The following is a 16,920-nucleotide window of genomic DNA, read 5'->3' as shown; positions in this document are numbered from 1 at the left end:
TAATGCAAAAGCCTAGTGACCTAAGTGCTCCCCTCTCTCCATTCCTGATTTCTACTCTGTTCTGAACTTGACCTAGCAATTCCTCACTATCTTGTGAATTCTTTGATGCTTTTTAAGGTTTTGCTTTGTGTAATGTTTGCTTGTTTTCTTGGGAAGGATTGCTTCTAATAAAATAGTTCCGCATTTTTAAAGACTATTTCCATTGGGTTTCTGAGATTACCAATATTTTATTTTATTTTTTAATTTTTTTTAATTTTTTTTTTATGATAGTCACACAGAGAGAGAGAGAGAGAGAGAGAGAGAGAGAGAGAGAGAAAGAGGCAGAGACACAGGCAGAGGGAGAAGCAGAGGGAGAAGCAGGCTCCATGCACCGGGAGCCCGACGTGGGATTCGATTCCGGGTCTCCAGGATCGTGCCCTGGGCCAAAGGCAGGCGCCAAACCGCTGCACCACCCAGGGATCCCTGAGATTACTAATATTTTAAATCACTTTCCTAAACTCATGTTGGAAATCACCCATTGCCCCTTTATTATGACCACCTTTTTAAAGAATTTTGTTTTAAGAGCTCTGTATGGGGTGGAGGGACGGGCTGGCTCAGTCAGAACAGCCTACAACTCTTGATCTTGGGCTTGTGAGTTCGAGCCCCATGTTGGGTGTCGGGGTTACTTAAAAAATAATACTAAATTAAAAAAAAAAACTAAAAAAAAAACAGCTATGTAAGGGAGAATATGGAATTCATGATAACAAGAAATGCACTGATGTCACTGGTTGTTTTCAAACTCTCTACAAAGGTAATTTCCTCAAAGTCCTTTACAATACAATGGTATTTGATTTGGTTTTGCATTTGAAATTTGATCTTTTTCTTTTCCTCTAAAAATCTTCATTCTCAGACTTTCAGTGAAATCTTAAGTGGTTCTTGCTTTTTTTTTTTTTTCTTAATTTCCAGCTGATCACTGCCAGAAGTGCAGAGTGACTTCAGGCTGATTTCAAGCGGAGTTTGTGTGTTAGGTGTCGTAGGTGGCTGCTGACGAGACTTGACAGTGCTCACGTCTCTTCTGCATACAAGCTCTGAGCTGATCGTTTGTTCCTAACGATGCCCCCCAACACCCCCCCACCTGTTATATAACGAAAATTCAACCCAGTACATTCTAACACCTTTTTTTTCTTCATTCTGAAGCTCTCCATTGGCTTTATTAATCTATTTATGAATCAGGTATATCCCCTCTGAGCTTCAGAGAGCTACAGAAAGGCCAGAAAAGGAATAAACCAAAGGAAATTATTAGCAAAGAATATGTGTTAGGCAAGGTCACGCTCCTAAGGGGAGTAAAGTGGGTCTGTCAGTAAATTGCCTAGGGCTGCCCAGGAAATTCCCCTTTTGACTGCCTAATTCCTGGGGGGTAAAACAGCAGTTAGGTTAGGTAATAGGTCCTGGTTTACTGACTTGGGACCTTAACCAAAGTGAAGCCATCTTGGGCCTGGGGTTTTCTTTTTAACAGTCCTCGTAGTATTCCTTCTCGAAGAATAAGGAACTTCTGATAATTTATTTTACAGTATTTCATTATTTTTTTTTTTTTTTCCCCAAAATGGTAAGGTAGGCACAAGTATAGTTGACTGAAGGGGGCATGCAGTTTAGTAACTGGGATTGAAATTGAAGTTTTATTGTTTAACGATCTTTGATTATAGTAACTATAGTATCAGTTGGGTGAGGGAACTGAAGCTTAAGTTATAAGTAAGATTTTTTTTTATAGGTGTTCAATTTTATAAGTAAGATTTTAACTGCTAAACAAATATATATTGCAGATTGCTGATTTCAGAAGTCAACAGCAATGCTGGCCTTTTGAATTATGATTATTAAGAATATTTCAGGCATATCGAAAATTGTATTATTAGATAATATTTAGCTGTAACAAGCTATATCCAACACAGAGCTTTACTGGATCTGAATTGCTTGCCGTATCTGTTTCCAAATAATTATGAAAGACAAAAATTGAAGACTCCTATGTAGTACCCCCTGATCCTTTTCCTCAATTTTTCTCACTATAACCATTCTTCTGATTTTGGTAATTAAGCTTACTTGTGAATATTTTTGTACTTTTACCACGCATAGGATTATCTATCATGCATCTATCTATCTATCTATCTATCTATCTATCTATCTATCATCTCCTTTGACGATATTGAGGACTGTTTTTCAGGTTTTCAAACTCTGAAGAAATATATATTTTATATTGCTTTTTTTGAAAGTTCACTAGCTCCTCTTTAAGGGATTTTTGAGCAGATCGGTCATATTACATTGTGTGACTACACAACTAATGGTACTAAATGTATCACCACAGGTAATTATTCACTTTCTGACTGATGAGAAGTTTTATATGTTTCCGATCTTCTTCTGTTCCAAATAATACAATAATGTTTCTTCTTTTCTTAAATGCCTATTAATAGCATCACTGTGTTTCTGTTGGATTATTGATCTTTTCTTACTGATTTAGAGGAGTTATTTACATGTCCTGGAGACTAATCATTTATTTGTCATGAAAAATATCTTCTAATGAATGCTTACTTTATCACATTTTTTATGAGCTTTTAATGTACAAAGGTTTTACTAATCATAGTTTTACCTTCTTACGGGCCTAGGAGCTTTTTTTCACACAAAATCAAACAAAACTTTCCTACTAAAACATTAACATTTTATTTTAATGTTATTAAATATTACATATTTAATATAATTTTATATATTATATATAATATTTTATATATTTTATTCTGAAAGTTTTACATTTTTGCTTCTCACATTTGTCTTTAAACTCTTTTTATGTTTTTCTTTTTTGTATATGGTATTGTTCCAAGATAATAACTGACTTTTTTAGTGCCACTAAATGACTCATCTACCCTACCCAGGAAAAGTACACAGATTTGTAATTCCATCTCAGTTCTCTATGGAGGTCTTTTTCTGGGATCTCTATTTAGTTTCTTATATTGTCTATTCCAGCATGAATACCCTGCTGCCTTAATTACTATAGAATTGTAGCAAATCTGTGCATTCTTTTTTGAGTCCTGTTTAAGAAATATTCACCTACTGTGAGTTCCTATGTCAGCTTTTAGAAGATAGATATATATATATATATATATATATATATATATATATATATTCGTGTGCATTGAAAATCCATAATCCATCTGTAATTGATTTTTAGAGTTTTATTAACATAAAATTCACATACCGTAACATTCACTGCCCATTTAAAGTGTACAATTCAATGATTTTAGTATACCCTAGGTTGTGAAACCATCATCACAATATCCATTTTAAAATATTTTTTAAAGAAGAAAACCTGTACCCTAAACAATGTCTGTACCCATTAGCAATTATTTTCCATTCTACTCACTCCTCCAACTCTAGGAAATGATGAACCTATATACTGTATTTGTCTATTACAGAATTTCACATAAATGGAATCATATAATATATGGTCTTTTGTGACTAGCTTCCTTTACTTTGTATATTATCTAGGTTCATCCTAGATGAACATGTTGTAGCATGTGTCAATATTTAATTCATTTTTAATGCCAAATAATATTTCATTATGTGGATAATATCACATTTCAGTTATGTATTGATCATATAGACATCGCATCGCTTTTTCTTTTTTACTATTATGGATAATGCTGCTATGAATATTTATGTACAAGTTTTTGTGTGGATGTATTCTCCTGGGTATATTCCTGGGAGTGAAATGAGTGATTCGGTAACTCTGTGGTTAACATCATGAGTAAATGCCAAACAGTTTTTCAAAGCTTGTTCACTAGTTTACGTCTTCACCAATGATGGACAAGGGTTCCCATTTCTAGCTTAATGTTTGTCATGTTGATTATAACCATTGGGTGAGAAGTAGTGTTTCACTGTTTTGATTTGCATTTCCCTAATATTTTCATTAGGGAATATGCCTGTTGACCCATTTGTATATCTTCTTTGGAAAAATCTACATCCAGATCCTTTGTTCATTGGTAGCTCAGTTATTTGTGGTTTTATTGTTATTTATATAATGTAAATACAAGTCCCTTATCAGACATATTTTTAAAAAATATTATTCCCATTCTGTGATTGACCTTTTCACTTTTTTTTTTTTTTTTTTTTTTTTTTACGATTTATTTCAAAGAGAGAGAGAGAGAACATGAGCATGTGAACAAGTTGGGGGAAGAACAGAGAGAGCATTAGGACAGAAGCAGACTCCTCACTGAGCATGGAGCCCCACATGAGGCTTGATCTCATGACTCTGAGATCAAGACCTGAGCCCAAATCAAGTGTTAGCTTCTTGGGCAGCCCCAGTGGCTCAGAGGTTTAGTATCACCTTCAGCCCAGGGTGTGATCCTGGAGACCAAGGATCAAGTCCCACGTCAGGCTCCCTGCATGGAGCCTGCTTCTCCCTCTGCCTGTGTCTCTGCCTCTCTCTCTGTGTGTGCCTCTCATGAATAAAAAAAAAAAAAAAAAGAATTAGCTGCTCAACTGACTTAGCCATCCAGGTGCCCCACCTTTTCACAGTCTTAATAGCATATATTTTTAGAGCACTAAAGTGTCTAATTTTTATATAGTCCATTTATATTTTCTTTTTCCTTTTGTCTCTGTATAATTGGTGTTGTATTTAAGAAATCATTACCTAACTCAAGGTATTTATTTATTCATATTCATTTATTCAAGGTATTATTCATATTCATATTTATTCATATATTTTAGCCTAATAATTATATAATTTTCTTCATTACATTTAGGTCTCTGATCCACTTTGAACTAATTTTTGTGTACGGTTTAAGATAGGGATCCAACCTCTTTTGCGAATGGATATACAGTTGCCCCAGCACCATTTGTTGAAAATACCATTTTTCCCCATTGAACTGCCTTGGCCTTGCTGAAAGTCAATTGACCATAAATTTTTGTTTATTTCTGAGCTAGAATTGATGTTTAAATATAATCTAAAGTATTATAACTTTTTTATATAGATATCTAATTCATCTGAATCAGCATTATCTACTAAAGAAACTGTATCTTCACTTTCTTTTCTAGCTTTCACTGAATTTTATATCTTTAGCTTATTACTTAAAGTTTTATTTTTAAATTTATCAGTGTTTGTTTCCGCTATTTTTTTTTATTGATTTCTACATCTTCACTCAGAGCAGCCACGCTATTGACTTGCCAGCAAGTTATAGTTTTCTACATATTTTCTCTACCTAGAAGCTAGACATACATACTTTCCTGCTTATTCCTCTGGAATTTCAGTAGTTATATGTTTTATTTTATCTATCATTTCTAGGTGTTTTATGACATGAGAGTTTTGAAACTGTGTTGTTTTCCATGTTGTTGGAATCATAACTCTGATTTTCTATGTTTATGCCCTACTTCTGAAAGTTGGTAGTAGATTTTTACTAGAAGTACTTTACATCTCTGCATTTCCCCCTTTAGGCTACATTTCAGTGGTCATAAAGGGTGTCACATTCCAAAGTGTGTGCTTTGTATTCTACTCAACTCATGAAATTTGATGACATTGAGCTTTTCACTTTGGAATAAGAGAAGCCCTGTCTCCTGTTTTCTCCTTCATGATGTCAAAGGTACCTACTCAGGTCAAAGTAAGACAGATCTCAATTGTCATTTATAATACTTTTCTGAAAAGACCCTTGAAGCACTTTAAGGAGTGAACTCAGTTGCCCAATATCTATGTATCATTCAGTACAGAAATAAAAACCCCAGCCAGAGTTAGCTGGAAAACCTTAGAGGTCTTAGAAAACGGCTTCCTGGAGAAATATTTGGGAAAAAGAAAAGGATCCTGATGTCAGAGCTACAAAGACCCTTTGTTCTATACCCACTCTGATTTGTGGTAGGGAATTGAGGGAGGAAACACCATTTGTCTACAGCCATGAAAGTAGAGATTGAACTAGGAGTAAACCCATATTCTTTTATACCCTTCTTTTTCCTTTTTTTTTTTTTAAAATATCCTCTGTTCTAACAATTTCCAAACTGATAGATTATCCCCCAGTTGTTTATTCTATGGAGGAGTTCGGTGAGTGAGACTGTAAGCCTTCTTTCCTTAGTACAGTATTTCATGATTTCTTTTTATTTTTTTTTTAACGATTTTATTTATTTATCCATGAGAGACACAGAGAGAGGGAGAGGCAGAGACACAGGCAGAGGGAGAAGCAGGCTCCACGCAGGGAGCCCGATGTGGGACTCCATCCTGAGTCCCCAGGATCAGGCCCTGGGCCGAAGGCGGTGTCAAACCGCTGAGACACCCAGACACCTGGGCCGCCCCATGATTTCTTTTAAAGTCAACTTTTAACCTTTTAAATCAGTTCTTTAACTTTTATCTAATTTATAAATCTTACTTTGATGGACAGACTCTAGGAAGGCCTAAATGATCTCTGCCTCCAGGCATTCAAACTCTTGCATAATCCTCTTCCCTGTGACTTACTTCCAAACACTAGAATAAAGCAAAGTTGATGAGATACCACTTCTTTGACTATGTTACATTATATAAAACTCTGTCCTGCTGTCAGACTCAGTCTGGAGACTCTTTGGTTTGCTTATGCCATCAGCCAGGCTGGGAGTGCCCACATGTCCAGGAACTGTAGAAAGTGTCTCGGGGCTGGGGGCTGTGGTTGGCCTCCAGCTAACAGCCAGCAGAAGTCAGACACTCATGCCTTAGCCACAAGGAAATGAATTCTGCCGACAAGCTGAGTTATCTTGGAAATGGATTTTCCCTAGTCCCGCCTTAAGATAAGAGTAAAACTCTGCTGATACCTTGGTTGCAGCTTCCTTGGTGGCCTAAGCAAAGGACCAGCTAAGCTACACCTGAACTCATGGAAATGTAAGATAATGTATCTGCATTGTTTTAAGCTCCTAGGTTTGCAGTAGGTTTTTTTATGCAACAATAAATAATACCATAAAGTATTATATTCTGATACACTAACATGCAGCCTCATCAGTGAATGTTTGGTGTACCATTAATGAAGCAAACCAACAATTCTTTATCTAACTACAATACACCAGCAAGAGCTTGCCAGCAGGCCAGACAAATATAATCAACAGTATGCTCTGTCTGACTGACTGAAACAGATTTGAAGTTTTGAGTAAATTATTTTTGCATAACTCATAAGCATTAATGGAATCAATTCAATAAAAATTAAGTCAACAAGATACTCCATCAGCACAATTCCAAGTATTTCAGTTTGATAAAAATTGCAATGACCTAATCTCATGAGTCTCTTTACTTTAAGAAGCTATTAAAGAGCTTAAAGCTGTTTAGCTTTAAGAAGCAAAAAAAAAAAAAAAAAAAAAAAAAATCACCTCTTTAATAAATGGAATATTACTCAGTCATTAGAAATGATAAATACCCACCATTTGCTTCGACGTGGATGGACCTGGAGGGTATTATGCTGAGTGAAATAAGTCAATCGGAGAAGGACAAACATTATATGGTCTCATTCATTTGGGGAATATAAATAATAGTGAAAGGGAATATAAGGGAAGGGAGAAGAAATGTGTGGGAAATATCAGAAAGGGAGACAGAACATAAAGACTCCTAACTCTGGGAAACGAACTAGGGGTGGTAGAAGGGGAGATGGGCAGGGGGTGGGGGGACTGGGTGATGGGCACTGAGTGGGGCACTTAACGGGATGAGCACTGGGTGTTGGCAAATTGAACACCAATAAAAAAATATATTTACAAAAAATAAAATAAATAAATCTTTTTTTTTAAGTTTCACATTAATAAATATAATTAAAATTAGGAAAAAATTATTTATTTATTCATGAGAGACACAGAGAGAGAGGCAGAGACACAGGCAGAGAGAGAACCATGCTTTTTTTGGGGGAGCCCGATGTGGGACTCGATCGCAGGACCCCAGGATCACCTGAGCCAGAGGCAGACACTTACCCACTGAGCCACCCAGGGGCCCAAAACCTTTTTTTTTTGTACAAAGAGGGCTCCCTCTTTTGAATTTTCTCTCTCTGCTCTATATCCCTACTTAATAACATCAAAGAATATTAATAGTAATAAGAAGAAGCATGTCTATAATATTTTACATACATTTTACTCCTGTCATTTATGCATCATGTTATTTAACATACATTTACTGAATGGCCTATATATACATTCAGTGATAGGATGTTAAAATGGACAGAAGACCACCTTCCTTGTGCGCACTGCCATACTTAATTTTCACTTCGCCACAACTTTGTGAAGTGCTGGTATTACTACCCTCTTCTACGGGAAAATAAATTTGACTCGATCTCTGACTTGGATCTTACTGCCTTAACTGCAAATCCAATTGTTACTTTTATCCAATAAAAGGGAACAGCTTACTTCTCCTTTTAGTAATCTAAAATGACCTTTACTGACGTTCCCCCGATGCACCAAACTTATTTTTTGCACCTTACATCTGAATCACATCTTGTATTAATTTCCGTACCATATCTGCCTCACAGAGTCCAGCCTCACTTTGCCTGGTTTATTACTATATTCCCAGAGCTATGAGTTCCCAGCACATAGTAGACATATAATAAATCCTTTATACAGATAAACATGAATACATTTTTTTTATTAGAGAAAAAAGGATGACACCGCTAAATGAAAAGATATAGAGCCCTTCGGCTTTATTTTAGGAACTGTCTTTGACTTAAAGATGCCTCTCTGCTCTTCAGCATGTGCATTTAACTAGTTTGCCTAGGATGTGGCAGTAAGAGATACGAGGTAACTTGTAGGTTATATGACATTTCACATAGTCTTTAAAAAAAATTTTTTTTAAAAATTAAAGAATATTTTTAGAGCAGTTTTAGGTTCATGGAAAACTGGAGCAGGACAAGAGTCCCATATACCCCTCTCCCCCACATGCTTAGCCTCCCCCGTTGTCCATACCCCACCCCCAGAGTGGGACATTTACTACAGTCGCTAAAACTGCATTAACGCATCATAATCAGCCAAAGACCACGGTTGACATTGGGTTTCACACTCGGCGTTGTCCATTCTGTATGTTAGAACAAGTGTTTGCTGACACGTACGCGTCATCGCAGTGTCGCCTGGGGCGGGCGTCCTGCCCTGATGACCCTCTGCACCTTGCTCTTCATCCCTCCCTCTCTCTGTCTTCGGCAACCACTGATGTTTTCGCCGTCTCTCTAGTCTTGCCTTTTCCAGAACGCCATGGAGTGGGAAGTCTACAGCCTGTGCAGCTCTCAGACTGGACCCTTTCACTTGGCAGCACAGTTATCTTTGAAGCTGAAAAATAAAATAAAATAAAATAAAATAATAAAATAAAATAAAATAAAATAAAATAAAATAAAATAAAATAAAATAATAAAATAAAATAATAAAATAAAATAAAAATAAAATAAAATAAAAACCTTAAGATGATTTGAAAACACACCACTGAAACCGTGGATGCTGTGAAGTTAGGAGGCCACAGGAAGAACAGGCATCCTCAGGCCTCCCCGTCCCTAGAAGCCTTCCTGGGACCGTGAGAGTCCAGAAGGAGGTCGAGGTGGAGATTGGAGCGACGTGTGCAATGTCTGTGATACACTTGGCTGTTGTTTAATTCCTTTGTTGTTGTTGTTGTTGTTTAATTCCTGTGAGCAAACAGCTCTGTCCCACCTGGTCCCTATCCCGTGGGCAGGTGGGCTGCAGGCCGGGTGCACCTGCCTCTGGGCCGGGGCCAGGCGCTGCCTCCCTGCCTGGGAGTGGTGGGCGACGGGAGGCTACCCGGGTCGGGGAGCTCCGCGATGTGTATCTAGGACACTCAGCAAATGTAGGTTAAATAACATGATGCATAAAAGGAAGACGGAGGGAGGTGCTGTGGGAAACCGGGTGGGATGCCTTGCTCTTTGGCTACCACTGACCCATCCAGCATTTGTGAAATGGGGGGAAAAAACACTTCTCTCAGTTTTTGTGAGCATGAAATGTGTGAATATATACAAAGCATGCAGAAGGGTGCTTGGTTCCTGCTTAGCTTACATTAGTAGTATTATTTATTTAAATATTACTTTATTAGCTATTATTTTCTTAAACAGCATTTTTCTCTACCAGATGTGATAGGAGCTGGAAGACAATCTACCATCTGGTAAGAGCCCTCCCGTTACTGATTTAGAGAATATTTGTATTTCTGAAGAAGATGTGGACTAGACGTAGGGTTGACTTTCTTGTTAAGGAAGCGATGAGCCTGGCCTGGGTCTTCTCCACTGGATAGCCAGTCAATAGCCTGGATAGCACTGAGGTCTGACTTTTTGGGGTTCCTGAGACTCGGGATCAGAGATGATTTGCATAGGAAAATTTACATAGCAATTACTCTTCTGACAGATTTTGAGTTAAGCTAGGTGTGTTAAAATATATATGTTATTAATATACTTTTTATCACTGAGGACACTTCGGGAACATTCTTCTCCTGTTAAGTACCATTTTAAAATAAAAAAAACAATTCCGTAACAGAAAAAACAGAATATTTATTAATTCAGCAGCACTTGGTAAATTTCTACTCACATGCGGAATGTCTCCTCAACCGCAGTGCATGGTGTATTTTCTGTTAGCTTCTTGGTGTATTTTCTGTTAGCTTCTTTTAAGAGGGATTGGTTTTATTGCTGTAAATATGTGACTTGCTGGGTAAAACTATTTCTCATTTGTCTGAAATGAAAAAAGTATTAAAACCTCCTTTTTCCCCTCTGTAATAGGTAGAGTCAACCACAAGAGCTGTTGTGAGGAATGATTTTAACTCTGAAATAAATTACAGTTACATACCCGGGCTGTCCAGATTTCCCCTAATTCAGGGAGATAAAGCTAAAACTTCTAAGTAAAACACGGCATGAGGGCAGCCCCCGTGGCTCAGCGGTTTAGCGCCGCCTGCAGCCCAGGGCATGATCTTGGAGACCCTGGATTGAGTCCCACGTCAGGCTCTCTGCGTGGAGCCTGCTTCTCCCTCTGCCTGTGTCTCTGCCTCTCTCTCTCTCATGAATAAATAAATAAAATATTAAAAAAAAACATGGCATGAGACTATCAACATCTAGACTGTCGTTTCCCAATCTCCCATTAATGATCGCCTAAAAAGGATACAGACACACAAAAACAAACACCACTGCCAAACACTAAAGAAAAAGATCTTCACTGTTTAAAGATTTGGTAGGAAAAGATTAGGAAACACGAGCATGAAACACAGACCCTTGGCCTCAGGAACTGAAACCAGCCGGATGGCCACCCAGATTCGGTGGGGAGCTGGGCTAGCCTGGCCCCATCGTTGGTCCTCTCCTTTGGGCTGCGGGGCCACACAGACAAGGACCCTAAGCACCCACTGCCCTTAACAAGAGCAATCTTCTGAGCAAGGCAGTCATGACTGCTCCTGCTGCCTCCCTCCACCTGTGCCCCCCCCCCCTCTAATTCCAAACAGAAATACCCAGTAAGAGGGCACGGCAATAATTGGTTGCATTCAGAACAGCAAAATTTGGATAAAAGGTCTCCTGCAGGTGGAAGTAGATACTGACAGCACTTGAAACCCATGCATCCTCTAGTCTTTCACGTCACATAGTACGGCAAAATAAGTCAATTTTTTAAGCATAGACCAGGCCTCAGTGATCAAGAAGATTCCATCTGTATGAGCCATATTCCATGAAATCTTGAGAGACACCAGAAGTTAACTTAGAGCCTGTATGCAACACACTGCATTCTGAGTTAAGCTTGACTTACTGCTAAGGTTGAGAACAGATTTTTCCTATGAATCAGCAGTTTTTCTCCTAGGTACACAGGGATGGAAATGTATGCACCTGTGTATTGCAAACTATACGCATTAATGTTTATTATAGGTTTATTTTCAATAGTCAAGACTGGAAACAGCCCAAATAGCCATTGTTAGTAGAAGGCATAAATAAGTCTCATTGTACTTATATAGTAATAGAACATTGAAGAAAAATGAACTACAAATACATGAAAATTAGAGATGGATTTCACACCCGTAATATAACAGGGAAGAAGCCAGACACAAAAGTTTCTTCACTGTATATTTGCATTTACACAAAGGTGCTAAACAGACAGAACTAAAATATAGTGTGGGAAATAAAACTAAGGAAAAGCAAAAAAATAAAAATAAAATAAAAATAAAAATAAAAATAAAAATAAGAATAAAATAAATAAATAATAAAACTAAGGAAAAGAAAGGCAGTAGTTCCATGAACAATAAGATTATGATTACCTTGTGGGGAGCGTATGTGGAGGGCAGCTGAGAAAGGTGATATAGGGGGGCTTCTGAAGGAGTTGGGGGGTTCTGTTGCTTGACCTAGGCAGTAGTTACACAGGTGTTGGTCTTACAATAAGTCATTGTTTTTTTGTTTTTTGGGTTTTTTTGCAATAAGTCATTGTTATGCATTTGTTTATTGCATGGTTTATTTTGTTGCAAATCATATTTCACAGGTATTTGTAAAGGACACCTGCTTTCCTTTGCTCTGATTCTGTATCCACACCAACATCCTTTGGGGTTTCTACCTGGTTTTGTCCTAAGGAAGATGATTTTCTAAAAAAAAAAAAAAAAAAAAAAGCAAAAGGAGTCATTTGGATAACTAGCAAACAAGACAAATCCCAAAGCAAATTAATACATTGCATGAGTATTTTACCTTTTTTTTTTTTTTTTTTTTTTTTTTTTTGCGTGAGAATAGTTGACTTTTTTTTCGATCCCAAAAGCTCAGACGACACTGAGGTGCTCTGTGTGCATTATCTCATTCGGTCATAACAATAATCTTACAATGTCGACGAATACAGTTATCCTCACTTAACAGCTGTGAGACCTGAAGCTGAGCAGTGAGATGGGGTGACATGTCTGAGGACACAGTTGGTTGCAACCCCCGTCTGTCTGGTACAGACCTCGGGGCCGCAGCCGGCGCACCGACCTGCATCGTACCAACTCAGAAGGGTGTCCCCACGTAATCGGTCAGCAGTCACTCCCAGAGCAGTGCCCTGACCTGATACTGTGCCCGCCTGGCAGGTAAAGTCACCAAGGAGACAGGACCCTTGGCGGCTACTGGCACCTGCTAATCAGTCTTCCTCTGGCACACCTTGGCATTCTTCAGCTCTGTAGCTCGGGCCTCTAAGCCTGGGATTATTAGACAGCAGAGTAACTAAATATCTACATGCACAGGTAGGCTGAAATCCCTGAAAAGTCTTCTGTGTCCTCTTATTTTCATCACTCAAGTTTCACACAGTATTTAGCATACACGTGGTGTTCAATAAGTGCTTGTTAGATTGAAAAGAGAACGGAATACTGGAAAAAATACGCAAGTCACAAACAAGCAGTTACTACCATAATTTTATTTGAAAAAATACCCTAAAAAATGTGTTTTTATGCAAGGAGGCAGACTTCTATTGCTATTTTGCAAATAAGCTACAGTCTTTGCAAAGGATTCTTTCTCAGCATGAGCCGTAGCGTGCATCCTGCCAAGATATTCTTTAGGAGGTTTTTTTAGCCAGTTTTTCTGAAAGTACCTGAAATTTATGGATTGTAGTGCGTTAAATAATTAAGTTGTTTTCAAACCTGTTAAAGGATAAGGTGCCTGATGGATGATCGGCATGCCAGCTTCTCTGAACAAAACTAGTTTTACTCTGTCTTCTGGGAGGGATAAACACAAAAATCGTCTCTAAATTAAATGCATCCTGTATTGTAATTGAAAAGCATTTCACTATTCCAGATAATTTAAGAGATGAGGCTTGATTTCATTTTCAAACAACTATTATTATATCAAAGAATTAAAGGAGTCGTTCCTTTGATGTCTAGATACAATGATACGTGTAACGCATTTCCTGCCCGTTCCCCTTTTTAAAGGTTTGAACACGGTTAACCAACACCTTGGTCAATGGTTGCCATATGTGTATTCAAATAAAATATAATACTCCTAACCTTAAAACTGTACAGAACTTATACAATGTTGTTGTTGTTGTTGTTGTTGTTAAGATTTTATTTATTTTTTTAGAGAGGGAGACAGAGAGAGAGAGAGCACAGGGGCAGGGGCAGATGGAGAGGGAGACGCAGAATCTCAAGCCTGACGCTGGGCTCGATCTCGAGACCCTGAGATCATGACCTGAGCCAAAATGAAGTCAGATGCTTGACCGACTGAGCCACCCAGGCGCCCCTATTCAACAATTTTTAAACGTAATTCGGAAGAGATTTCCTAATTTTTCTGTGCTTCTCTATTAGCATTTTGATTACTATCTCTCATTTTGTCTGGTAAAACTCATCGTCAATAATTTAGAATTCATAGAATAATCAAATAGTAAATTAGAATTCTAGTTAATATGGTTTGATTGTGAACACATTTGCTCAGAAACAAAAAAAAGTCGATCTTTTTGGATAGTCAGGCTGCTGTTTCTCTGGGAGAGTTGACCATTTGCTTTGCTTAGACTTAGAACAATGGGTCACAGTAACTGTCCGGGTTCCACTTTTGGTGCATGCTGCTTTTAAAATATGAAAAGCATGCAAAATCAACTAAACACTATCTAATTTTCTTGTATTTTTCCTACCAATCAATCATTTACTTCTAGGTCTTTGCACTGAAGGACTTTTGCTTTCACCTGGGGTTAAATACATTATTAGTACCATACGACTTAGCTCCCTCTCATTAATGGACTGGACTGGGTGATATACTTTAAGCAAAAGAAAATGCAAAGGAAGAATCGTCCATGGGTTTATTTTAGTCTAATCCTTGTATAAATTAGTATGGAAACGTCTGGAGGCAGTGGGTCATGGCACACCATGGCTATTGCAGTTCTGCTGCAATTAATTATCTTAACCTGTTATAATTTTGCCTTAAATATTGGAGGGGAGAGGATGAGAGGATGAGAAATGATAACACGATTTCTTCTTGGCCTTATATTCCTGAGGTCACAGGATTATGGATATTGCCTTCCCTTTGTTTCTTCCTCCCGCAAGGAAGGATGCTTACTATGTGTCTGATTCTGGGTTAGATGTCTGGAACACTCTGAGACAAAATAGTAAGAAAAAAAAAACAAACAAACAAACCTTACCTTGGTCCAGTTGTTATTCTGGTAGGATAAGACAGACAGTAAACATAAGATAGCAAATTGTTTAGTTATGGAACATGTTAGGAGTTAGTAAGTGCTAAGGGAAATAGACTGGGCTTAGAAGAGGCGGAGCTTGAAGGGTCTCAGGAGACAAGTTACATGATGTCATTTATAATGTGGAGGATCACGCAGGTGCCTCAGCTCTCATGCCAGGTAAGTCTTGCAAGGCAGGGATTTGGTGGAAAATTGGCCCGTGCATATTTAGAAAAAAAAAAAATAGCTCAGGTGGATGAACAGAGCAAGGTGAGGACCTCAAAGCAATCTCAATGAGCAAGTGATTAGCCTTGATAAGTAAGCTGCTGTGGTCAGCTCGCAGTTTTACATCCCGTGAGCAAGTATTTCTTGGAGCAAGCAGCTCGGGAATTATTGTTTGGTTTAGTGTTGTTGAACACAGGTTTAGAAAATAGTATCTATTCTGAGTAGTATTCAAAATCGGAAACTGTGGTGGTTTCAGTACTTATGTAAAGCCGTAGTAGTGCCCGTATTTCTGAAATGGGAGTTGTAAGTATTAAATAAGATCAAACATGTAAGGCACGTGTGTCTGAACCTGATGTTGAACAAATACTCATCGTATGCTACCTGATAATTATTTTTATAGGACGTCACTGTATAAAACAGACGTATTTTGATGCCAGCCTCAGAGAACGAGGTTCTGGTATCAGACGGCCTAATTTCAAATTCTGGAACACCCTTTGATGGCTTGTCTCCTGTTACAGATCGCAAAGTTTTCTTTAATCATCTTTACATATCTCATAACTGGAATAACTGGAATGTCAAAAAACACTTTTTTTTTTTTTTTGCTGTCGAATTGCCAGTATCCAAACCAAGTGACTGAACCCAAAAATGTGTGAGCTTGTTTAACCTACGCTATTAACGATCATTGCTTCATTTGCAGAATGACATGAATTACATAGCATCCAGTGGACTTCTATTCAAAGATGGCAAAAAGCGGATTGACTACATCCTGGTTTATAGAAAGTCAAATATACAATATGACAAAAGAAACACATTTGAAAAGAACCTCCGAGCAGAAGGCCTGATGTTGGAAAAGGAGGTAGGTGCTGCCCTAACACTAGTTACGTGACATGACATGCTCGAAGGGCTATCGTCTATGGCTTCTGTTTTAGCATGGGAAGCGTGTATAGCTCACGTCTTTATAAAATGTGTAGTCATTTCCTAAATTTCCACATTTTCCTAAATGTGAAAGAAATATGTACAGACAGTCCCACTTAACTGTGTATTTCTTTCTTATATATTTCCGTAAATTTAAATTTTTTTCAAAGAGCATAACTATTTTTACGATTTTAAAAATTGAAGAAGTGATTATGCCTACATAAAGCACAAAACCTGCGAAAAGAAAAATGCTGAAAGAAAAGGCTGCCAAGCCGTCAATGTCTGGTTTCAATATTGGACTGTGAAGGAGTTCCTTCTCAATCCTTTTGTTTTTAAATACTTTTATCACTTTTTTCAGACCTTATTTTTTGTTAAGGGCCATTTTAGGACCACAGCAAAACTGAGAGGAAGGCACAGAGATTTCCAATGCTGCTCCTGCCTCCCCACATTATCCCCTATTATCAACTCCTCTGGTGGTACATTTGTTACAACCGATGAACCTACATGGACTCAGTATCATCGTCCAGAGTCCGGTAGCGTTCACTCTTGACGTTGTACATGACGTGGGTTTGGGCAAATGTATAAGAATTTATCTACCCGGGTAAATGTATCTACCCGATAGTAGGCAAAGTATTTTCATTGCTCTAAAAATCCTCTGTGTCTTCCCTGTGCACGTCTCCGTGAACCTCAACTCCTGCCAACGTGACCCTTTTACTGTCTCCA

General features: G+C 38.0%; 1 protein-coding gene across 6 annotated transcripts in view; it reads left to right on the top strand.

Moving 5' to 3' along the window:
- ANO3 (anoctamin 3) overlaps positions 1–16,920 on the top strand; it is a 373,740-nt gene that overhangs the window by 243,977 nt on the left and 112,843 nt on the right. For all 6 annotated transcript variants that reach the window (XM_077866168.1, XM_077866167.1, XM_077866169.1 and 3 more), the window contains one exon: positions 15,980–16,138. In XM_077866168.1, coding sequence (XP_077722294.1) covers positions 15,980–16,138 — 159 coding nt within the window. The remainder of the gene's footprint in view (positions 1–15,979; positions 16,139–16,920) is intronic.

Source organism: Canis aureus, chromosome 23 (assembly GCF_053574225.1).
Source record: "Canis aureus isolate CA01 chromosome 23, VMU_Caureus_v.1.0, whole genome shotgun sequence".
Taxonomy (NCBI): domain Eukaryota; kingdom Metazoa; phylum Chordata; class Mammalia; order Carnivora; family Canidae; genus Canis; species Canis aureus.
The sequence above is the reverse complement of the archived record's forward strand: the minus strand, read 5'-3'. Positions and strand labels throughout refer to the sequence as shown.